The sequence below is a fragment of the Maylandia zebra genome, linkage group LG1 (assembly GCF_041146795.1).
Source record: "Maylandia zebra isolate NMK-2024a linkage group LG1, Mzebra_GT3a, whole genome shotgun sequence".
In the NCBI taxonomy this organism is placed as follows: Eukaryota; Metazoa; Chordata; class Actinopteri; order Cichliformes; family Cichlidae; genus Maylandia; species Maylandia zebra.
This window is the reverse complement of record NC_135167.1, coordinates 44,430,782-44,455,041: the sequence shown is the minus strand read 5'-3', so window position 1 is coordinate 44,455,041 and position 24,260 is coordinate 44,430,782. Positions and strand designations below refer to the sequence as shown.

General features: G+C 41.3%; 1 protein-coding gene across 4 annotated transcripts; it reads right to left on the bottom strand.

The window, feature by feature from the left end:
* Positions 1-7,492: 7,492 nt before the first annotated feature.
* On the bottom strand, positions 7,493-23,602 carry minar1 (membrane integral NOTCH2 associated receptor 1). Of its 4 annotated transcripts, XM_076887210.1 has the most exons (6): positions 23,517-23,602; positions 23,190-23,370; positions 19,558-20,443; positions 16,790-18,244; positions 13,036-13,299; positions 7,493-9,466 (listed from the first exon to the last, which is right to left on the bottom strand). In XM_076887210.1, the coding sequence occupies exons 2-6, from the start codon at positions 23,219-23,221 to the stop codon at positions 9,269-9,271; spliced, it is 2,835 nt and encodes a 944-aa protein (XP_076743325.1). In that variant the 5' UTR covers positions 23,222-23,370; positions 23,517-23,602; the 3' UTR covers positions 7,493-9,268. The 4 variants fall into 4 exon arrangements, with proteins under 4 accessions (XP_076743325.1, XP_024655163.2, XP_076743327.1 ...); XM_024799395.2 differs by having other exon boundaries at positions 23,190-23,592; XM_076887212.1 differs by having other exon boundaries at positions 23,200-23,592.
* Positions 23,603-24,260: the final 658 nt, after the last annotated feature.

Genomic DNA, 24,260 nt, shown 5'->3' with positions numbered 1-24,260 from the left:
AGATGCACAAACATAACATTTTCAGATGTTTTGGTTTACAAGGTTGCAAAACTCGGTTCATAACTACGCAGTCTGATGTACAAGTACAAAATATTTATGAGTTTTTATGAAGTTTGAGCCCATACACCTCTTTCTCCCAACAAGGTTTAAGTGTTTCCTGTGTGAGGTGATCCTGTCCATGCCCTTGCAAATTCACTCAGTAATTTAATGAAAATGGTTTTCTTCTGATATCAAGAGGCATTTCTCACATTTCCATCTGAAGTGTAGCTGTTGGGGTTGATTTTGTTGCACCTGTACAGAGTCTTAAAGCCTGGTTCTGGATGCACTCTAACTTTTTAAAAAACAAACTTGTTTCTGCGTCTACTCCACGTTGTGATTCAGGTCCTATTTGAATGATTTCTTGATTGAGAACAGGTGTGGCAGTAATCAGGTCTGTGTGTGGCTAGAGACTCGATTTTCCAAAGACAGTTCATCTATGTTATAACAAGATGGGCAATCAGCTTTTCACGCAGAGCTAGGTTTGAATTTTCTTTCCTGTTAATAGTAAACACATTCATTCAGAAAACTGCATTTTGTATTTACTCGTGTTGTCTTTGTCTAATATTTCAATCTGTTTGATGATCTGAAACATTTTAGTGTGACAAACATCAAACTCAGCACCGTGGGATACCACGGATATACAGTTCATGCTTTGAGCCATTTGTCTAATTCAATTAAAATTTTAGCCTCAGTCTTACTGCAGTTTTTCACCTTACATTGAATGGAAATTAAATATGATTTCTGAATCTCATTCAAGTATTTCAAAAGTATAGTGTCATGTCTAAAATATGACCACATGTATTTTGGTAATTTTGCTTAAATTGCTTCTCTTTTGTTGATGTACTAAAACAAAAGTTGGACAAAACCATTTCCCGACCCCCCAATTCTACTAAAAACCCCAAACCAAACAGAGCACAACTCCCCCCAAAAGGCAACGGACATACTAAAATGTATGTTTTTTTTAACACGCTATTGTCTGCCTATTTTCATACTGCAATATGATGACGTCAGCCTGCTTTTATTAAAACATTCTGATGCCTGACCTTTAACTTAAGACCTTGAATCATTACAACTCAAAAAATCTATTTTATTATCTTTGCCCAGACTTCCTCCGTGAATTGTGACCCTATTGTAGTGAAGGGGTTTATTTGTTCTTGTTGTTTTGTTTTTTTCTCTTGGACAAAAATACAGGGGAAGAAACCCTTTGTGACCTCAAAGATAAATAAAAGTCATCATATAAGTACAACTATTTTACTGTTCCTTGCGATGTGAGGAATGGAAGAGCTGCACTTATATAAATTCCCTTGGGGTTAAGATTATTTGCTGTTTCTAAATAAACTTTAAAGGGGGTAATGAAACCAGACTTTTTGTCACCAGCATGGCCCAATAATTAACTGGGAGAAAAATGTGTTGGGAAAACTACAGCCTGTTAAGGAGAAATATAAATTTTGACATTCCTCATTGGAGCTTGTCACAAAGTCTCCAGCAGCTGGGAAACAGAATTGTATGGGGAAAGGGAAAGGCCATAAAAACAGGCAGACAGGAAGACTTAATGATCTGAAAAGGTCACAACATTTTAACTCGGACACAAAAGAGGTAATGGGAGGAGAAGTAGGAGGAAAGGGGGGCGGCAGCACTGCTGCACATTGGTAGCAAAGCACATGAATAGAAATGAAGTAATGTCATCCGCTGGCTTGTATAACATTGCATAAACCTAAATAGGAATGCCAGCTGTGCACAGACATTACAAAGCATGTTGCATTTAAATTGAATAGCCCCTGAGACAGAGCAGAAATGCTGACACAAATGAATATGGAATAAAGCAAAGGAAGGCTTAAAGTGTGTACTGTCGTATGAACCTGCAGTAATGAAGTAGCCGAACCATTTGGACAGATGAACAGCTTCAGACGCCTACTGCTGAAAGATCACTGGACCAGCCCTTTATCTTCTCAAGCATATTTGAGGGTGCATGGGAGTTTTCCTGTGATAGAAGGAATCCAACACATGCAGCATTACAGGCACTTGAACATTTTCTGTCCAGTGTTTTTTCACTTTTCTGCTTGTACAGTTTGCCAGCTGCCTCTCTAGTGCAGCACACCACCCTGCTATCAGGTCCCAGCATCCTGTTCATACAGGGCAAGCATGTTACAAGAAGGCACATGGGTCAGGTTCCCCTGACAACCCACTGCTCCACCCCTCCCCTGTAGCTGAGCCACAAACCACACCCTGCCACATACCCCCATTGCCCGAGTTAGGCTGGGGAGCCATCTGTCCTCCTGCGAGGGACACAACCATGTAGGAGTGTGATCTGAACAGAGGGTGAAAGAGCAGTCCATGAGGTAATAACAAAGCTAGTCGACGATGTGAGTGAAGTTGGCCCCCCCACCTTCTTCAAATCCAACAAAAGTGGTATCAAACGTTTGTGCTGCGTTTGTGCTGCAAAAATTTTCGTTTGTGCTGCTTCTGTTTTAAAGATATTAATAAAAATTTCTAGAGGTCATCAGAGGTCAACCAGCCCCCCCATATTAATGGAATCAAACAAAATTGATGTCAAACGTTTGTGCTGCAAAAATGTTTGTTTGTGCTGCTAACATTTTAAAATTTTAATAAAATAACGTCTTGATGCGTGCTTAATCATCCAGGTAAGTAAATTCCAAAAGGTTGATTCTGTTCATCTGGACATTTTCAGTTGGAGAAACGTTTCATCACTCATCCAAGTGACTCACAACTCTTTTCCAGAATTTTGGACATAAAAGAAAGTTTAGAAATTGGCCTGCAGTTAGAAAGAGCATTTGGATCAAGAGTTTGCTTTTTAATAATGGGTTGCACAACAGCATGTTTGAAAGCATCTGGTAATGACAGGGAAGCATTAGAAGTAAAATACTAGGCCCAATAACGTGAAGAGCTTCCTTGAAAAGGTCAGAGGGAAGAATATCCTGTGGGGGATTAGAAGGTGATCAATGACTTCCTGTAAGACAAAACAAAGTCACATGCTCAAACTGCTGAAGAACAGCAGAGCACTTAGCAGGCAGAGGTCAAACACTGCCTGTGAATGTGAGACCTTAAAGCAGAGTTTTCTGGCCCATGCCCACACACACATCACCAAAATAAAACTTAAACAATAAACAAGCATTTCTAGCACTCAAACTTCATCTCTGAATTTTATATGTATCAAACTTTGATTTTGATTTAGCTTTGATTAAGAATAAAAATGCTTTATTATTAGGAAATAGACAAAAGCTCTGTGTTAGCAATCTGATCATTTTTAATCACAAAGGCTGAATATTAATGCCTTTTACGCTCTCTTAGCTGTGATGTAGCTGTGAACTAAGGCATTTGCTTGATTACTTGAATATAAAAATGTTTGGTTAATATAAATATATGATGTTCAAGTTTGTTACATGATTCCTTCTTGTTGGTTGTATTTGAATCAAAGAAAATTCAGAGCAACTAGATCTATATGTGTTCACCCAATAAGTACTTGAAAACAGTGACTCTGTCGTTGCTAATGATTGTGCATGCTCCACACTCCTGAAAAAGCTAACTAATCCTCAGAGCTACCATTTGCAGAAATACTTTTTTGTATCCCTGATGCCAAGGGTATAGCTATAGACCTGAATGTATTTATTTCTGTAGGAGTGAAGAGTAAATGTAGTTATTAAAGTTTTGTAATTGTATAGTTAACAAAGCTAGCTCAAACGTGTGCTTTGTTGTTCTGTTTTCTAGTTTACTCCAGGTATTTTTTCACAAGTGAATAATAAAGAGAAAGACTTTGTGTGGAAATCTATTTGTATTCTCTTGATTAGCTACTGTTAGCCTCTGTGCTATACCTGAGACTTGGCGGGGACTGTTATGGTCACCAGCTTCAAAGGCCAAAGCCCCCCCTCCGATCCTCCTTCCCCAACCCCTGACACACTAGCAGAGGGGCTCAACAGCTTCTTTGCCTAGCTTGAGACCATCCCTCCCCCGGACCCATCACCAGGGTCCAGGGGAGGGATGGAGGGCGAACCAGTTTGGTGATAAAGCTCATCTTTATCACCAAACTGGTTCGCCTTCAGATCCCCTCTGCCATGCCTTCAAACGTTTGAAATGTTGCTACTCTTATGAGTTAGACATCAATGTCTTCATCCAGGATGTGTTGGTCCTCACTTGTTTGTTAGCAATGCCCAGGTGTCTGGTCTGAATAGAATAGAATTCAACTTTATTGTCATTGCACACGTCACAAGTACAAGGCAACGAAGTTCAATGAAATCTGCAGTCACATCTGCTTTAGTTGCAGTTGTTGCAGTTGTTGGGTTCCCTCGCTCAAAACAAGCATAAAAGTTGTAGTGGTGTTTTGCGTTTTTTAAGCTCCTCTTTAGCTTAGCCCTGGCTGTATGGTAGGCCTGTGCATCCCTGACCTGAAGGCGTTATTGCGGGTCCAGTTCATCCAAAGCTTCTGGTTGGGGTACATGGTGATCTGTTTCTGGGTGGTGACACTGTCTGTAGTCGTGGAGATGTAGTCCAGTACAGATGAGGTGTACTGGTCCAAGTCTGTGTGGATGAACGTATTCCAGTCTGTGGTTTTGAATTGGAGCACGGCATCTGTCCCCTCTGGCCACACTTTAATTGTCTTCACAGCAGGTTTCACGCATCGGATGAGTGGTGAGCACTGAGGTGTGAGGAACAGGGAGAGATTGTCTGTTGTTTGGACCTGAGCCATCCACCAGAGCTCAAACACATGTTTGAAGTCTTGCAGAGGATATTTTGGAATCTTGATGTCATCCAAGATACATCCTCTCAAAGGCTCTTTCTCACCTGTTTATTAAACAGAATTTTACCCCCTCATTTTCATGTTTTTCTCCACAAATGTCTCTTGTAACCAAAACTACAATCTCAATTCAGGTTAATGTGTTAAACCCACTTGATTAACTTGTTTATTTTTATGTATACAAATACAAAATATTTACCTTACACATGGCAGCTTTACCAAGTCTGAAAGCCAAAAGGAAAAGTTTGTACCTAATTGTCGGTAGCAGTAGTGAAGTTGTGGAGGTGTTCTGAAAGTCTCAATTCAGTTCAGTTCAGTTTTATTTACACAGCGCCAAATCACAACAACAGTCGCCTCAAGGAGCTTTTTATTGTAAGGCAGACCCTACGGTAATACATACAGAGAAAACCTTACAGTCGTATGACACCAAGCATTGCTAACACCAAAATCATGTATGTATTATTTAAGAATGTCGTAGTGTCTGCCAGGTCCTTTGACTCATTGCTCTACTGTGCCTGTCAATTTCTGGATTAAGTAACAGGTTGAAATCTCTTCCAGTTCAAATAAGTGTGGTGTCAGACTGATCCAAAAATAAAGTGAAAAGGGCATTAACAAAAGGAGGGATCACCAAAATTTATATTAAGTATATGAACTACACATTTTGTAGTGTTGAGTGTGTGTGTAAAGGTGTGTGTGTGTGTGCCTGTGCTTTAATTGTGCAATAACTCACACAGTCCAGCCACCCAAGAATACGTCTGAAATGATCTCAAATCAACAGCAATAACAACAGGAAAAGGCAGATATGTCTATAATAGACACGAAGAGAGAATTAGAAAAAGGCGTTCGACACAGGATCAGCACAGCCATGGAGCGGTGTTCTGGTCACGATAAAGTTGACTTTAACATATAGCGTATCAACTGCAATGACATCATGAGAGCCTCCTTGGACAACTTATTTCAAATCAGGACCGTGCGTTGCTCCAGGATCCCCTTAGGAAACTGGTCGTTGAAGTCCCTTCCTCTCAGTTCCTGGCTGTGGTCTGGGTTTGTGTCAAAGCTGAACAGGTTTTTATCTATAGATTCCAAAATATCGACCATGTCACTGTCTGTGGAGAGAGACCAGTTCCAGGGAGTCTTCCTGGCGGCTTTTCTTTGTGGATGGAGTACCTGTTCTTTTGGAGGGAGTCTCTGTCTTGTTTGGTTTCCCCATGATGACGCACTCAAAACACTCATCAGTATAAAGCTGTAGACTGTCCAGATCATATGTTGTTATGTTTAAAGCTGCCTGGCAGAAGACTGTTGGTGAAAATTAGTGACAGAAATGTTTTTTGGTGAGTATGTTCAGTATGGCCAAGATTCCCAGTGGGTCTCACATTACTACAGTACAGCATCCTGTGCAATTCAACTTTGACAGTTCTGCCTCAGCACAATTTAAAAGACGAGTAAAGGCTGTGTAATTGTGTTGGTGGAAGCACGCCATTTTGACAGGAGGGATAATTTGCTTTTGAGAAGAATTTCCTCTTTAGTGGCGAAGTGTTCTCGGGTATGAATGCAGTGTAGGAATAAGAAAAACACAGATCCATTAACAGTCAGAAGAATTTGTTTTTATTACAATAATTTTTCAATTAACACTTCAAGCTGGTTCAAATCTCAACAATATTTACAGACTTTCACAGTTTACTGCAGCTCCGAGTTCAAAGCAATAGATAGTAAAAGGAGAGAGAAACACGACACAGTGGGTGCCTGCTTAGAGCTGGGTTTCCAGCAGATTGATATGGTTTGCATTGAGGATCTAAAACACAACCATTTATTTAGAAGTATTTAAGAATGGGGAAACTGATGTCCTGATCACTGACAAAAGTAAAGCCAGTTAGCCAGAGGGGTCTGTTGAGTAAACACCTATACAGAACATGAATACTGGATATGTTCATTTTGTGTCTCTAAGTAAAAATAAAGTTTTTTCTTTTCATATTTTACTGAAAGTGTCAATGAAACTGTAAAAGTTGCTATCATGGCGCGCAGTATGGACATGCTTTCAGCACATATTGTGCAGTAATATATTATCTGTCTGCCCGTATGGCTACTTTTAGAGGCCGTGGAAAAAGCCATTCAACGGGTGGATAACATTCAAATTAAGTTTATAGTTTCAAACAAATGTGAGGGTATTGCATTGGAATGCATTCATTATTAATCCATTTGTGTAATAAATGACTAATATTTTACATATTTACAATAAATTAAATGAACAGAATGTACAGAATTAAAAAAAGTGTAAAGTCAAAAGTAGACTGATAATTTCATCTGTAGTAACATGTATCTGGCAGAATAGCTTGGGTCTAAGACACTGAGTGGAGATCAGTTGGATAGGAAGTTGGAACAGATTAGCGAATGTATGTGAATTGTTTCAGTTGAAAATCTAGCAGAACTAATGTTCTGCTAGATTTTCAACTGTTCAATAAGTTGAAAAGTTGAAAATCTGGAATGCAATGTTGTAGTCCAATGAGCACCTACACATAAAATGTGTAGGTGCTCATTGGACTACAACATTACAGCTGTTCTGTTCTGTTTACACATTTGGCTTCACTAAAGAAGCTGGTCCAGTTAATTGTCCAGCCCATTTAATCCTCTTAGGTGAGTTCGCTAGCTAGGACACTGATGTAGAAATATTCACTGAACAAATGCCTGCAAAGAAATGAACAAAGCCACAGTTTCTTTTTTATTTAAAGGACATGTGCTTTTGGCTGGTTACAATTCAGAAAAAGAGGAGGAGACTGCAGCAACATTCAAATGTAATTCTCATTCTTCACAAGTAGGCTAAAAGTTATCAATACATTCACATTGGCTGTACAGTCATACTGTACATAGTCATACATCTACTTTGGAGTATAACTGTACTTAGGCTAAAGGACATACATATTTCTATTTAGAAAAATGTGTAGCATAAATGTCATTACTCAAAATGCTTGTTTTTATTGATAAAGATAAATTCTCACAACTAGATAATTAATCAAAAAATAACTTTGAACAAAATAAAGTACAGTAATCATATGAAAAATAAAAAATATATACCCTATCATAAGTTGCTATATGTTGGCTAAAATTACAACAGTTTTGTTATCATGTGCTGTAGTTGTTTAAGATGGACAATTACATCAACTACCTTCCATCTAGCATTACAATGAACTAGAATTGTTAAAATAGATAGATAGATAGATAGATAGATAGATAGTAGGGGTGCAACGATACACAAAATTCATGGTTCGGTTCGATACTTTGGTGTCACGGTTCGAAATTTTTTCGATACAAGAAAATGTTCATGCTTTTTTAATTTGTCATTTATTAAAATTATAAATATATATTTTAACTCAAATGTACAGTTTTTAAATTTAATGTTGCTGAAACAACAAAATAATAAAAAAAAAATCTATCTGATTGAGGAATCACTCATCTTTGGAAAAGAGAGTTTATTACAGAGAAATGGCTCTTTCAAAATAAAAGCTCTACTATACGCTTCTTCTGGGCTATATTCTCAGCAGCATATTAAACATATCAGGTCCCCATAAGGAGAATCCTGTGCTAACGGCTGTCTAAACGACTCGGGTAAAGTTTGTAGCATGCGTGCTTGTTGTTTTTGTCTGCTTCCACTTGTCTTTGCACTAGGATGCTGTCGGAGTAAATGTGCAGTCATATTCGTTGTGTTCCCACTAGTGCTGTCAGCGTTAATCTGAAATGACCTTAACGCCACAACACGGCAAATCTCTGTTAACGAGCTACCGCGGATCGCCCCGTGCGTGGGGCTGGATGGCGTCAACACGTTAACGAGCTAACTGCGCTAACGCACTAGCTCCCACCCATGTAATTGAGCATTGCGTGGCACATCCAACATACTGTTTTACTTTAGTCCATGACTCGCTTACCTTCAGGGTCATACGTCACATGAAAACCAAAATAGTTCCAAACGCCAGATCTGAATGAGGGTGGGGGAGGTTCAATTTGCCATGTTGCAACGAGCTTAGCTTCTGTCTTGCTAGCTTGCCCTGCGCTCAGTGAATCTGCGCTCGACAGTCTAGGCAGAGTAGTCGAACGCAGATCCACTGAGCGCTGAACACAGACAGCATCGTCCGAAGAAAAGTTGATAAAATAAATTAAAAATTTTGTATTGTTCGATACATATGCGTACTGAACCGAAAGCACTGTATCGAACGGTTCAATATCAATACGAGTATCGTTGCACCCCTAATAGATAGACAGATAGATAGACAGATAGATATTATGCACTTGCTGATTTTATAACCTTAATATTTCTACATTGGCAATACTCCCAGATGTAAACACCATAAAAACAAAAAAAACAATGTAAAGTCGTACATTCTCATGCTGTCACTCAGTTTGCTTTGCACTTACTGGTCCACAAAAAGAAAACACCTACAGGTAGAAGTATAACATCCATTGTGCATGGCTACCACCTTTCTCATTTATTCATGATTTCATGGTGCAAATTGGAACAACAATAACCAGGATCACAGTGCAAGTAGCAGCTGCAATCAGTGCTCCAATCTTACACGCCTTGGCCCTCCTAAATTCTGCCTCTTTCCTCTTGAGCAACGAGTCATAGCCTGGGGTGTAGATGTCCTCCATCCAGTACTCCAGATTATTGGGGTTTAACGACTCCTGGGTCTGATGAAAGACACAAAGACTATAAATAACAATTAGGGATGTTTTCCATTTGGCTTTAAAAAAAAAACATTTTTTAATTAAATGCTGTGTTGAGGCTGTTATTTTTAGCATCTGCATGGATGTTAAAATCACCCACAATAATTGTTTTATTGTGAGTGAGAAGTCAGACAGAAACTCTGTGTGAGGTCCAGGTGTACCATCGGTGGTAGCAAAGCTGGGGCGGAGGAGGCTGAGCATCAGGCTTTCAGATGAGTCTCTAATTCAATGATCCTGGTATCCAGAGCTTCCAATAGGCTTATTACTATAAACGTCTGAATGAATAGTGAAAAGCTCATATTCTTTAAATTACTTACAGAGTGAAATTATGTATTTTAAATGTCTAAACTCAAGAATTTCAAATGAATAACCAGAATATCTGTTGTGTGTGTATGCGTGTGTTTGTGTGTGCGCATGCATGTGTGTCTGTGCATGCGTGTGTGTCTGTTAGTGTAAGTGAGTGAAAGTGGGGAATTGTTATCAAATGAGCAGGAAAAAAAGTTTTATTTTAAAACTGTGTGTTTGTGGGGAGATAAACTATGTCTGATATCAAAATTATCTGTCATTACCATACATTTAAATTCACCACCCATTGCTAATTAAATAGGTCAATCAGGAGCTGGAATTCCAACCGGACCATGCAGCTTGCCTGGTTGGAATACACCCAAAACTGCATGACCTGCTGGTCAACTGGTCTGCTACCTTTTGAGGCCTCCATATGTTACCAACATCCACTCTGGAAGACCACCCAAGCAGCCTTCCTTTGGACGAAGGAGCAAAATAAATAGCTGCCTGACTGGAACAGGACTACTGCACTTCCCTGTACTCGTCCACCTCGGCCTTACACAGAGTTTGTCTGATTTCTCAGACTTTTTATCTGATTTAGTGCTCAGCTCAGTTAAAACAATTATTGTGGGTGATTTTAACATCCACGTAGATGCTAAAAATGACAGTCACTCTCCCCCTTTCTGGTAATCGCACGGAACAAATCAATTTTTGCCTGTTCAAAGCACAGCACACACCTCTTTTTCTGGGTCACCCCTGGGTACGATAAAAAAAACCCTGTATTAACTATGACAAGGATTGTATCTCGGGTTGGAGTAATAGCTGCCTTAAGTGTGCCCCTCTATACGTCCAAAGTTGCAAGACCTCCTCGTGTATGGTCCTTGGCCCACGCTGTGGTACCGGCCTGCTTCAAATCCACCTCCATCGTCCCGATACCCAAAAACTCCAACCCATCTTGCCTCAATGATTACCGCCCAGTAGCACTCACCCCCATCATCACTAAGTGCTTAGAGCGACTGGTCCTAGCACACTTCAAATCCTGTCTCCCCCCCACCCTGGACCCCCACCAATTCGCATACCGCCAGAACAGGAGCACAGAGGATGCAGTCTCCATCGCACTGCACTCTGTCCTCTCACACCTGGACAACAACAACACCTACGCCAGAATGCTGTTTAAAGACTTCAGTTCAGCATTCAATACAATCCACCCCTCACAACTCATCAGGAAACTGACAGACCTGGGCATCAGCTCCCTCATCTGCAAATGGTTACTGGACTTCCTGACCAACCGCCCCCAACGTGTCCGGCTGGATAACCGCTGCTCATCTACCATCACAATGAACACCGGTGTACCACAAGGCTGTGTGATGAGCCCTTTCCTCTACTCCCTCTTCACCCACGACTGCAGACCTGCTGATGGTTCCAACACCATCATTAAGTTTGCAGATGACACCACGGTGATTGGCCTCATCAGTGACAACGATGAGGCCGCCTACAGGGAGGAGGTGGATCGTCTGGCTGAGTGGTGCGACACAAACAACCTGCTGCTTAACACCGAGAAGACCAAGGAGCTCATCGTGGACTACAGGAGGAATGCTGACCCACATCCACCCATCCACATTAAGGGGACGGCTGTGGAGCGTGTGAGCAGCTTCAAGTTTCTGGGAGTCCACATCTCCGAGGATCTCACCTGGACGACCAACTGCTCCAAGCTGGTCAAGAAGGCTCACCAGCGCCTCTTCTTCTTGAGGACTCTGAGGAAGAACCACCTGTCCTCAGACATCCTGGTGAACTTCTATCGTTGCACCATCGAGAGCATCCTGACCAACTGTATAACAGTCTGGTACGGGAACTGCTCTGCCTCGGACCGGAAGGCGTTGCAGAGGGTCGTGAAAACTGCCCAGCGCATCGCCGGAGCACCACTTCCTGCCATAAAAGACATCTACAGGAAGCGGTGTCTGAAAAGGGCTGAGAAAATCATCAAAGACCCCAGTCACCCATCACATGGACTCTTCACCCTCCTGCCCTCTGGGAGGCGCCACAGGAGCCTCCGGACTAAGACCACCAGGTACCGGAACAGCTTCTTCCCCACAGCTGTCAGACTCCTGAACTCTGCCTCCTGACATCTGACCCACATTAAACTCATGGACTGAACATACACACACCCACAATGGACAACTGTACCCTCAAACACACAATAATAACATGGACTGAACCACCACTCACAACCACTAGCACTTTATATAGCCTCTGTAGAAACTATCTACACCCTCACTTATCTTAACTGCACTACTGTATAGCTCTGTGTAAATAATCATTCTGTACATTCGATAATCTTTAATCCTACAACTGTTTACAACTTGCATAGTTCCCATTTCTGTATAGCTGTATATCTCAGATTCTGTAAAGTTATTTATTTCATATTCTGTATAGTTTTTCATATTTATATCCTGTTCAAAGCCTGTACATAGCTTGTACTCACTACAGCCTGTACATACTTATAGTTATAGAATATTCACAACATACTTCATACCGTGTACATTATAACATACCATAATAGACCCATTTCTGTAATATACTCACATATCTATATTATTGCTAATATTTATTGTAATATATCTATATCACTAAAGCACTTCTGGATGGATGCAAACTGCATTTCGTTGCCCTGTACCTGTGCATGTGCAATGACAATAAAGTTGAATTCTATTCTATTCTATTCTATTCTAATTTATTTATTTGTCAAAGTACTGTCCTTGGTGCTGAAGACTGAAGAAGTCAGTTGATGAGTGACCAAATGTTTCTGGAAACGCTACATCCAGATGAACACAATCAACTTTTTGGGACTTGGTGCTGAATATAAATGGCCAGGATGGATTCTTGGCTCCTTTTGGACAATATCATTGTGTGATTGTATTACGAAACAAAACAACAATTAGATACTCCAACAGATTTCATTACCCACTACTTCTTGTTGCTTTTGGTGGGATTGAAGTGAAATGGTTTCAATAATACATGCATATTTTTGTGAAGATTTTAAGTGATAAGTATGTAAAACACAAACTATATGAGATAGAAGACAGAATTTAATGAGTGACAAGAGGTGAGTGGAGAAAAAAATGCTCAGTGGATCATAGAAGGACCCCCAGAAGCCTGAATCTACAGCAGCATGACTAGGGTATGGTTCAGAAATTAAGTTGCTCGACATTTCATAATATGCAATATGTATGCAGAGCCCAGAACTGTACCTGCAGGTCAAGAGCAGTGAGCTGCTTTTCCTTCTTTCCTGAATTGCGTTTGTATTCCTCAATGGTCCAGGATGGCTGGCCACGTATCCCAGCTGATGGACTGGTGAGCCTTACATCAGCGTACAGAGAGCTGTCTTTCATATGGGCCTTGACAGAAGGGTTGAAGTGATGCGGTGAAAAAACCTGCTCAGTCAGGTAGGAATCCTTTGATTGTTTTTGGAGTCGTTGCACTTGGGGGAGCTCATATTGACGCTTTCGATCTGTCTAAGAAAACAGCGAAGGATAAACACAGCAGATTTTAATCACCGCAGAGAAATATTTACAACCATCTCACAGATATATCATTACGTCCAGATACTTTCAGCACTACTTATGTTCTTTTAAACTTGTTCCTGAGTTAACTTCAATATTCACTCCCTCCAAATGATCGATTTTTAGACACCATTGCTACAAGAATGCTCAGAAAAGTCCTATTCACTTTTCAATTAAATTCAATTTTATTTATAAAGCACCAAATCACCTCATGGTGCTTTATACTGCACGGTCATGACCCCACGATAATACAAAGACAACAGAAAACCCCAACAATCACTTGATCCCCCTTTGAGCAAGTGCTTAGTAACAGTGGAAAGGAAAAACCCAGCTACACACACACACACACACACACACACACACACACACACACACACACACACACACACACACACACACACACACCCAAGAAACACCTGATTCCAGGTCTCTCTTGGAAATTAGATCTCAATGAGATTTTTACCTGGCTGAATAAAGGACTAATAATACCCACGAACCCACTAATGACACACAAAGACACACACGCACACACTGACAATCCCCCCGGCGGTGCGGTAAGGAGACGTCCCTCTGAAACAGCAAGCCAGGACGCAGCCACAGCGCCCCACAAACGACCTGTAGACCCCCGCACCTGGCAGAGTGTGACACAGTGTGCTGTGGAGTGTGAGTGTATATACGGGATGACTATTACTGTATGAAAACTAGAGTGCTGTTGGGTGGGGGACGTGACACAAACACCCCACTGCTGAACAGCAGTACTTACACACATCCCCCAGCCGATGAGAAGAACTTTAAATTCAATTCTGGATTTAACAGGAAGCCAATGAAGGGAAGCCAACACAGGAGGAATCTGCTCTCTCTTTCTAGTCCCTGTCAGGACTCTTGCTGCAGCATTTTGGATTAGCTGAAGGCTTTTCAGGGAGTTTTTTGGACGTCCTCATAATAACAAATTACAGTAGTCTAGCCTAGAAGTAATGCAATAATATGAATCCTACAAAAATGAATACTTCAGTTTTGAATATGATTAGTCTATCTCTATTAACAGGCTGCATACTACAGGCTTTTAAGCTGGCAGTAAACCATTGCATAAAAAGTGTCTGTGAAGGTTCTCAGTCATCCAGGTCATCGTAGTCAAAGGAGCTTGCAAAGAAAAGCGTCTGGACTTCTTTAAGTTGCTTGAAGACGTTTCACCTCTCATCCTTGCATAAAAAGCCATCACTTGACCCAGTGTCTTAGCTGATTATAGACCAATCTCTAACCTTCCTTTCTCAAAAAATCTCAAAGATTCTTGAAAGAGTACTTGTAAATCAGCCAAACTGATAATCAGAAGAAATAGTATATCAGAAAAGTTTCCCAATTCTTAGTTTCCAAATTATAGAACAGAAACAGTAAAGCATACACGTTCTAACGAGCTACGGTGGCATTACCTTACTCTGCAGCAGCACTGTGAGGAATCTTGGAGTCATTTTTTAACCAGGATATGTCCTTCAATGTGCACATTAAACGAATATGTGGGGTTGCTTTCTTGTATTTGTGCAATATCTCTAAAATTAAAAAAACATCCTAACTCAGAGTGAAGCTGAAAAACCTTCATGGGAGAATTCGAGGCTATATGAAAACCTTTCAGGTGATTTGAAATGCTGCAGGCAAAGTACTGACAGTGACAGGAAAGAGAGCAAATGTCTCTAATGCTGGCTTCTCTTTATTGGCTACCTGTTAAATCCAAAATCGAATTTAAAATGTTTCTCCTCATACAAATTCTTGAATAATGAGGCCACATCTAATGTTAAAGACTTCATAGTAACATATCACATCACCATATCATAGTACCTACACCCTGCCAGTGATCAGATAATCAGCTGGCCAAAGGTGGAGACAGAAGACACTGACATCAAGTGGCTGGACGAGGATGGACTGAAAGACAGCTAAGAGACACTGATCATGGCAGCACAGGAACAGGCTCTAAACACAAGATCCACAGAGGCTGGGGTCTACCACACCAGGCAAGACCCCAAAGATGTGCAACATAACTGGGTGGCCAAAATAATATACAGGAACATCTGTGGTGTTTCCTGGAAGTCAAGGTCAAAATGGGACACGTCCTCTAGTGTGGTTGAGAATGACAGAGCTAAGATCAGGTGAGACTACAGATACAGACACACAAACTGGTGATGGCTAACCAACTGGACATTGTAATGGTGAACAAGCTGAGGAAGACAGTGATCGATGTAGCTATCCTGAGTGATAGCAACATCAGGAAAAAGGAACATGAGAAGCTCAAGAAGTACCCAGAGCTGAGAGATGCCAGCTTCTTCCTCTGCAGCTCTGCCATACGTTCTGTATTCTGTTTCCAGTCCACTTACTATTAAGTCATTCATACTGCAATAGCAACTTCTGTTGTTTGGAGATATTAGAAAACTCTCCTGACATACAACATAGAGATTTCTTAATCCCCTCAATCTCATCCTCAGAGACTGTACCCATCTTTGCTCAATTAAGATATAAACAAACACAGTTAACCTGTTTAGTTGTTGCTTAGCAGGAAGTTGACAGTTGGCTTCCACAATTCACAGTTGTTAAGGAATGCTAGATGTGTCAGCACTAGAGGGAAGCAATAGAAACCTTTCCCCTTTTGATTGTTACGCTAGTCGGACACCACAAAAGTGTGTTACTTGAGAATGTCAAGCAGATTGTTGATATTAGCCGACCTTGTTGGTTTGTGACACCAATCAGTTGATAATGTGCAAATGACAAGGCACAGGAGCAAAACATAAGGTGCTTTGTGAAGGGAAAAGTAGGAGCATTCACTGTCCACAACCCTAGTCAGTCTGTCTTCTGCAAAAATGGCTGGAGGCTAATAAGGAAGCCTGGTCCTGGGCTATTGAAGCCTGGTTGTGGCCTGGTGGCTGAGCTTGGTGACTGCTGGAGGATCCTGGGCCTGATGTTGGATAAGAAGGCCTGACTCACGGTCTCTGCTCTGACTCATGCCAAAGGTGTTCCATCAGTTAGAGGTCTGTCCAGGCCAATCAGATGTTTCTACACCAGGGTCACCAGTAAGACACAACACACAAGCTTGTTAAGGTGACCAAAATGCAGCCAAGACTAAAACAATGACTGGTTTCTTATACTAACTCCAGTTCAGCATAATGCATGATCTAACATCACCTTCACAAGAAGAATGACAGATACAAATAAGAATGTGCATTTAGTTAAGTAGACGAATATCAGCAGTTATACTTATAAACCTACTGCCCCGATATCTCGTCTGATCATACAAGTGATAACTCCAGGACACAATATACATTCCAGATTGTTTCCCTTTAAAAACTCTCTCATGCTTTGTGAATACAATGTAAAATGATTCCATAAAATCTACAAGTGCCATGCAAAATTCTTGTTACTGAATTTGTGTTTCTTTATACAAACACACACACACACATACCTCTTTAACCTTCCGATGCCTATCCTTGTCTCTGTCCTCAGGGTGACAGGAGTAGGACACAGTCCCCCGGTCCTGTAGAGAGTTGGTTATGCTAGCAACCTTCGACTCGGTAGCCATGGGCTCCTCGTTGAGTGAACAGGAAGACCTTCTGAATAGCATGCCTTTCTTCACAGCCTTAATCCCAAGAGTGTTGCTATTACTCCCATCTGAGCAACACCACTCTCCGACATATCCATTGTCTGTTTTCACATTGTGACCAGTGGTGTTGCACTGGTAAACATGGGGTGAAAGAGCAGTACTGTTGAAATGTGGATGTGGGTAGGGTTGAGCCTTTGTCGGTGTGGCATTGGACCTGGATGATGATGATGATGCTTTCTCCCCGTGCCTCCCATTGGCCTCAGGCTCCTGGATCTTTTCATCCAGTTTGTTGAGCTTGGAAAGTACCTGGGATATTTCACTGCGAACCCCCGACAAAGACTCCAACTTCTTCTCAATCTCACCAATTCTCCTCACAAGCTTACACACACTTGTTTTGAGCTCATCATCAGTGTTTTCAAGTGAATGGAACAGGCGGTCTACCTTAGACTTGGCTAATTTGACTGTGTTGCATTCAGGGGAGCTGTCACCTTCTGACTTTACCTGAGACAGAGACCCATTACTATTGTAACATGATGACTGAACAACACCCAGAGAGTCACAAACACTCATATCATCCAGAAAACGAAAAATATCACTTATGTCATCACTAATGACCTCACACTCCTCAACTGAGCGTTTCAAACCGTGCCTTTCGCTGTCGTTATACTTAGATTGGTATTCTTTCAGCTTCTTCTGTTCAATCCGCTCAGTTTGTGTTCCAACACTAGAGGCGCTTTCCCCTTCTTGAAAGGATGCATTCTTCGTATTTTTGTCCCCAAACCTTTTGGCTACGTCTCCATTGTCCAGACCTCCGGGTCCCCTACCCATCAGTGATATATCCTTGGGTTTTATTTCAGTACTTTTCTTTGCAAAGCCAGGTGACGCTGATACCTTTTGCATCGGGGTGTGAAAATATTGCTCACTCTCAGTGGTAATAATGTTACACTGATGGTTTTCTTTGAGTGGTCTGCTGCTTTGAAAAATCCTTTCTGAAACAGGAGGGCCCTCTTCTGCGTTGAGACTGAGGCTCTTCATGGGCCATACTGGCTGTTTCCCTGCTTTGTTAATGTGCTTCTTGCTACTAACACACTCAGAGACGGTGGTTGGACCAAAATAAGTTGACACCTGTAAGTCATCCAGGCTCTCGTGCTTCACCCTCCGTCTGTCCTGTAGGGGGGAGTTAAGTGGCGGTTCAAAGTAGGGGTTACTGTAGGGCAGTTCGAAGCTACGGTTGAAGAAGGTAGCAGGCTTACGTAACTCCCTATTGTGGTAACCTTCAGCAGCCTTACTGCCCTGTTTGCACTCACTGGTGATGACCTGCAACAATAACCAAGACAAAGATGGAGTTGGCTTAAAGGCACAAAAATGCAGCAATTATCAATCATAACTCGGGGATTAAGAAAGTTTAGAATTATGAAATAACACAATACTACAGAGAAATCTGGGCAATAACTGATTTATAAAATACAAATGGACTAATTTGATCTTCGGTGTAGAGAATCTAGTCACATCATCCATTATGTTACTATTTTTTAGCACATCAATCAACTTTAATTACAAGACAATAGAGGTGTCAGGAACATCTGTATCAATAAACTGTACAAAACCGTATACAAAACATTTTTATTATACTATGTGTGTGTGTTATTGACAGGACATCGAATCTTTCATGTTTAGTTCGTTTAGAATATTTGGGATGTGAGATTATTAAGATAACACTATTATTCACTAAATCAAAGCAGGTATTGATAATAGTGGGAGAAAATAAGTAAATATTAAAACACTCTCGTGTGTGTTGTACACAAGGTGCCACTTTAGCTCAGTGGGTGAGCAGGAAACCACATGACCGGCGGGCAGCAGCCCAGGTGTATGACCTGTGGCCTTGTGCTGCATGTCCACCCACTCTCCCACTTTCTGTCTGTCTTTACTGGTTCACAATTCTAAAAGAAGCAAAACATTTTCGACACAGTCAGTTCAGGGAGCCAGCATATGATTAAGGGTCGCAAAGGGGAAAATGCACTCACTCAGTACTTGCATATTCTTTATAATTTGTCTGTTCAGAAAATGGAGGCTTAGGTTAGCACTTGTTGTTTTTGTGACAATGAATATTTCATTGGGTGGCTGTTACATTTCCTGACACCAGCTGTATTTGTCAGTGTGAGGAATGTTTACTTTGCTAAAGCAGAAGAGTCAAAGTTGAGGAGAAATACTTGTGGTGTCATATCATAGTATTGTGTTGTTTGGCCATCAAACTAGTGAGCAGCAAAACATATGATCAAGGCCACCGGCCTGTGGGTCACACTTTAACAACCTTGTATTATTGTTTTTTTTTCATCACTGCATTTCAGAGGACGTAAATAAAATGCCCATAACATTGCCTTCAAATTTTTAAAAATGTTTTACATATATGTTTACGTGTTTGTGTGCATTTTTGTGTGTCTACAAACACGGGTTAGGGTATAATTTAGTATATTTAAATTATGAATCTCCAATAGACTATTCAACTCAAATGAAACTCAAATTTCCATTTCGTTTACTAAACTTGTGTACCATCTCATATGTCACCTGGCCGTCTCCCTATAGACATCTGTCTCAGTAATTCCTTTCAACAGCACCCTAAAAACACAAACCTGTGGTGAAAAAGCCACAAAATTGTGAAAATCCTTCTTAAAATCGTTTCTCTTCTGGATGCAAGTGTGAAGAGAGAAGGGCTCTGGATGTCCCATGTTCTGCAGGGACTCCTGGTCAGTGGTGGACTCGGTGTCTATGTCCATAGGAAAGTAGGTGCTCTGCATTTCACAAGGTGGTGATGGTGGACTGCTGCTAGAGTACTGAGGCAGATGATGCAGCTTGTCCAGAGAGCCTGCTCTACATTTCATGTCTTTCCTCATGCCCAGGAGGAAGTTTGGTCCTGAGGAGACAAGAAAGCGCTGCCGGCTGTTGCAATCAGAGGAATTAGCACAGGGAGGGGCGTTCTGAGCCACAGGATGCTGCTGAGAGTGGTGGTGATGGCGCCCTTCCCTGGGGTGATCCATGTGCTCATAACCAATCCCCCTGTCACAGTCCTGATACTTAAGGTGATCACTGTCAGACCTGCAGAACTCCACTGACTGACTCTTGTGAAACGTGGCTCTTTGAACTATAGGAAGCTTATCTTTGGCTATTCCTCCATTCATGTGGATCAAATTGAACATGGTGACAATGTCCGCTGCAACCATGAGCTTTTTGGACAGCGGGTCCTCAGTGGAACAGCGCATCTTGTCCTTGAAGAGGGTGGCTGGGAAGGCAGGGTCCAGGCAGGCTGTGTGGAAGAGCAGGCTGCGGAGCTTGGCCAAGTGCACCAAGTCAAAGCGAGCACACAGAGACTTGCACAGGTCCTGGTAGGACATGGTGGTGTGCTTGGTGTCCAACTCTTCCAGGATCCGAACCAGGAACAGAGAATACTCTGGGAGGGAGTCCATGGCTGCTGGATGGCAGGAAGAAAGAATCGGTTCTTCCTCAGGAGAGGCTTGACACCTGGAAACAACACAGTCAAATGTTCATTCTGTGCTAATCTGGTTTTCTGTGAAATAAGACACATAACAGAATCAAACAGACACAATGCAGACAGGCCACAGTCACAACAACGAATATAATGGACGAAAAAGTTAACACAATTCCTTCCCATCCAATCGATAACCTACATTCTGACAATAACAGCAATAGTGACATGTCTGTCAAAATCAATAAATACAAATCAACATTTCACGTTTTTAGTTGTATTCAGGGGCGGATCTACTGCGGTGGCAACTAATCTCTTGTCATCCTTGTGCCATTGTAGTTTTGCATATGACAGTGTTGTCTATTGCAGTGAGATTTTAGATTTCAACACTGTAGAAATGGAATGAAGGTGTGCGGTATTAACCCTCTGGGGTCTACGGACACGTCATCGCCTCCAAATCACATGACATAGCAACAAGATGCAGACTGACTGAGTCGTCATTTCAATTTCAATTTCCTTTGACAGTTCAGACTTCAAACTATATAGTAGTTTTTAAATTGTGTTAATACGCCATGTGAAAACAGAGTTATATATATATAGACAATGCTTTTTTCTGAATACTATCGTCACGTTTTGTGCAAGAAGAAATTGTAAAAACTGCATTTTCTAAGGACAGCACAAAACAACAACATGAACAACAACAACAAAACGTCACTACTTTCCTATTGGTGGGAAAATGTACCATGTCGACCTTAGGAAGGTGAGAGAGCTTTGGGAGTGACGATGGTGAGAGCAAGTGAGCGAGAAAGAGGAGACATCAACAGTGTGGTTTGAGATTTGAGAGATTTGTGACATTTAGCGTGTTTGGAGTGTACAGTTAGTGTATAGTGTAGTCATTGTTTTGTTTTGTGTGACACTGAGGGCACTGCTGGATGTCACAGTCGCTGCCAAAAAGTCATCAAAGGCAGATTGCAGTGTAAACGCTGTCTCCAGGTGGGAAACAGGAGTGATACACTTCCTGTTGTCATACCTGCAGGTTTCAGGAGTGTGATGTGCTCCTCTGTCTTGTGGTGGACAGAAACTATTTTTTGGAGTGGCACAAATAATTTGTGTGGCATCTTATTGTGACACAAAACAGTGAAGAAGGCGCAGCAGCGCCTCTTCTTTCTCAGGAGACTGAAAAGATTCGGCATGAGCCCCCGCATCCTCAGGACCTTCTATCACTGTGCCATTGAGAGCATCCTCACTGGATGCATCACCACCTGGTATGGCAACAGCACCGCCTACAACTGCAAAGCTCTCCAGCGAGTAGTGCGGTGCTCTGAACGGATAATTGGAGGTGAGCTTCCCTCCCTCCAAGACATCTACAGGAACCGCTGCCTGAGGAAAGCGGGGAGGATCATCAAGGACTCCAGTCACCCCAGCCATAAACTGTTCAGACTGCTTCCATCAGGAAGGAGGTTCTGCAGCATCTGGTCCCGTACCAGCAGACTGAGAGACAGCTTCTTCCACCAGGCCATCAGACTGCTGAACACGTCATAGACACCTCAGCTTCACTACTGGAACTTCAACATTATGCACTCCACACTGTATATAAATGCCACTTGTTTTGCACATATTCAACTCTGTATATTTTATATATTTTATTATTATTATTATTATTATTATTATTATTTTTTACTATTTAATTTGTAAAAATGTGTATACACACACACACACACACACACACACACGTAGGAAAATATTTAGTATACACATCCAGAAATGCATACACTATTATATATTGTACATATATTTATTAGTTTCAGGTTGGCCATTCTTGTATTTTGCTCGTTTGTGTTGTTGTGTTTGCACATCTCTGTTGCTTGTGGGGCTCGCACACAAGAATTTCACTCGCATGTGCTGTGCCAGTGTGCCTGCACATGTGATGTGACAATAAAAGTGATTTGATTTGATTTGTATAATTTTAGTTTTAGTAGTAGGCTCAAATAGTTGTACAGAAAACACAGAGGCCTTGGCTGCATCTTTAGAAAAATAGTTGTTTATAATTTTATTGTATGCAAAAATTGTGCATAAGTTTTTAAAATTCACAGTTTTCGCTAAACATGTTTGTGGCTTTTACAGTAACAAAATACAACTTTCTTCTACTCAGATTTTGTGTTTTTTGTGTGATTTTAGATTATTGTTCCCATATTATACTATGACAGTATGCCAGTGAAAACATAACTGTAAATTCAGATTGTGCTGAAATAAAAGATACCACACAAGACAAGGTAAATAATTTTTAAAAGTGAAATACAAAGGTAAAATGAAAAGCAGTCAAAAATGGCCAGTTATACCCTGGCCCTCAATAAATTATGACAAATTAGGTTTAAATTTCAGGTGAAAAATCTTTTCATGACAGTGCAGATTTTGTGTAAATGTAACCTTGTAACCACGTGGTTATTTCTAATTTAACTAAACCACCTCATGTTGTGTAGATTTCTGAATTTTGTACTTATTGGGCTATGTTTATTTATTACACAGGCTATACAGTACATGAAATCTACATTCACTTGTTTTATGTAACAGATATTTTCCATTTGTTTGGGCTAAAGAAAATAAGAACCTACGAAACGTGTACATTTACTGCGTTTGACGTATTTTAACCATATATAATGCATATTACAGAATGTATGTAAAGAAATTGCTTTGATTTTGCCACCCCATTTGATTCCTATGCCACCCTAAGAAAATTTCTTTAGATCCGCCCCTGGTTGTATTTGTACAAAAATCACTTACACGGACTCACTGTGAACAGAGCTGAGAATCATCTGATCAGCTGGGTGCGGGATCGAAACGGCACGGCGCTCGTTAGAGCCAAAAAACGGGAAAATGAATGGAGGATCATCTGGATGTGAATCCGCAGCGCGCACCCCGCAGCATCCAAAAACGCCTTCAGCCCGTTACATTATCCGCCAGCCTACAGAGGAGCAAACCAAACCCACACGCATGACCACAGCGAACTGTGAACACAATGACATTTAGTGTCCCGGTTGGTTTAAACGTTAAACACGGATCCACGCTCCTGCCCACGCAGAGCGGGCTGTAGTGAATCCATTGACCTACGTTTTCCCTCCTGGTTTACTGCTGACTACAGCTGTGGGTCTGTCGCGAAGGGCCTGGGTGGAAATTCAAACTGCCTGCTGTGCGAAGCCTGAGTACTATCAAATTAACTGGACACCAACAGCACTGATTTCCGCTTTCAGAGGAAAAGCTTGAGAAGTAACACAAACACAAAAACACGTTTTCACTTAGAAGCAACAATTCTGATCAGCAGCAAGAATTGCATCAGCAGTTTGATTTATCGTATTGCTTTCCAGCAACGTCATCAGTGTTTTTAATGCATTCATCTATTTGTTTGTTTGCATTTCAGTTGAACTTTGCTTAATTATAGCAGATTTTATCTGCCAGACACCCATCGTTACAGTATTTAATCGCTTCCTTCATGTTGTTTTGCAGTAACAACATCGCTTTGACATGTAATGTAGCACCCGAAGAACCGCGTTGAAAAGATGCGGGCATTTATTTTGAAGGCGGAGAGTCGTATTTCCGTTCACAGACTGGGTGATGCTGCGGGGTCGCTGCGGTTCTTTGTTTCTACTCAGAATGATGTAACTACACTTAGCATCCGACACAATATGCCGTCTGCGATCTCACACGCGCTATTATTTCACAGGATGCTACACTTGACATCTGTGACTGCTGACCAGTAATCAGTGTAGAAAAATTAATCATTATACAAACAAAAGTGTCATACGTATCTCATTATTATTGAGAAATAGTGCGTTTAGGTTGTTTGTTGCTGTTTTG

Coding starts and splice junctions, on each gene's coding strand:
- minar1 (XM_076887210.1), bottom strand. CDS start 23,221: ATGATTCTCAGCTCTGTTCACAGTGAGTCCGT. Junction 20,444..23,189: donor TCTGTTCACAGTGAGTCCGT/GTAAGTGATTTT, acceptor TGTTGTTTCCAG/GTGTCAAGCCTCTCCTGAGG. Junction 9,467..13,035: donor TCACTGCTCTTGACCTGCAG/GTACAGTTCTGG, acceptor GTCTTTCATCAG/ACCCAGGAGTCGTTAAACCC.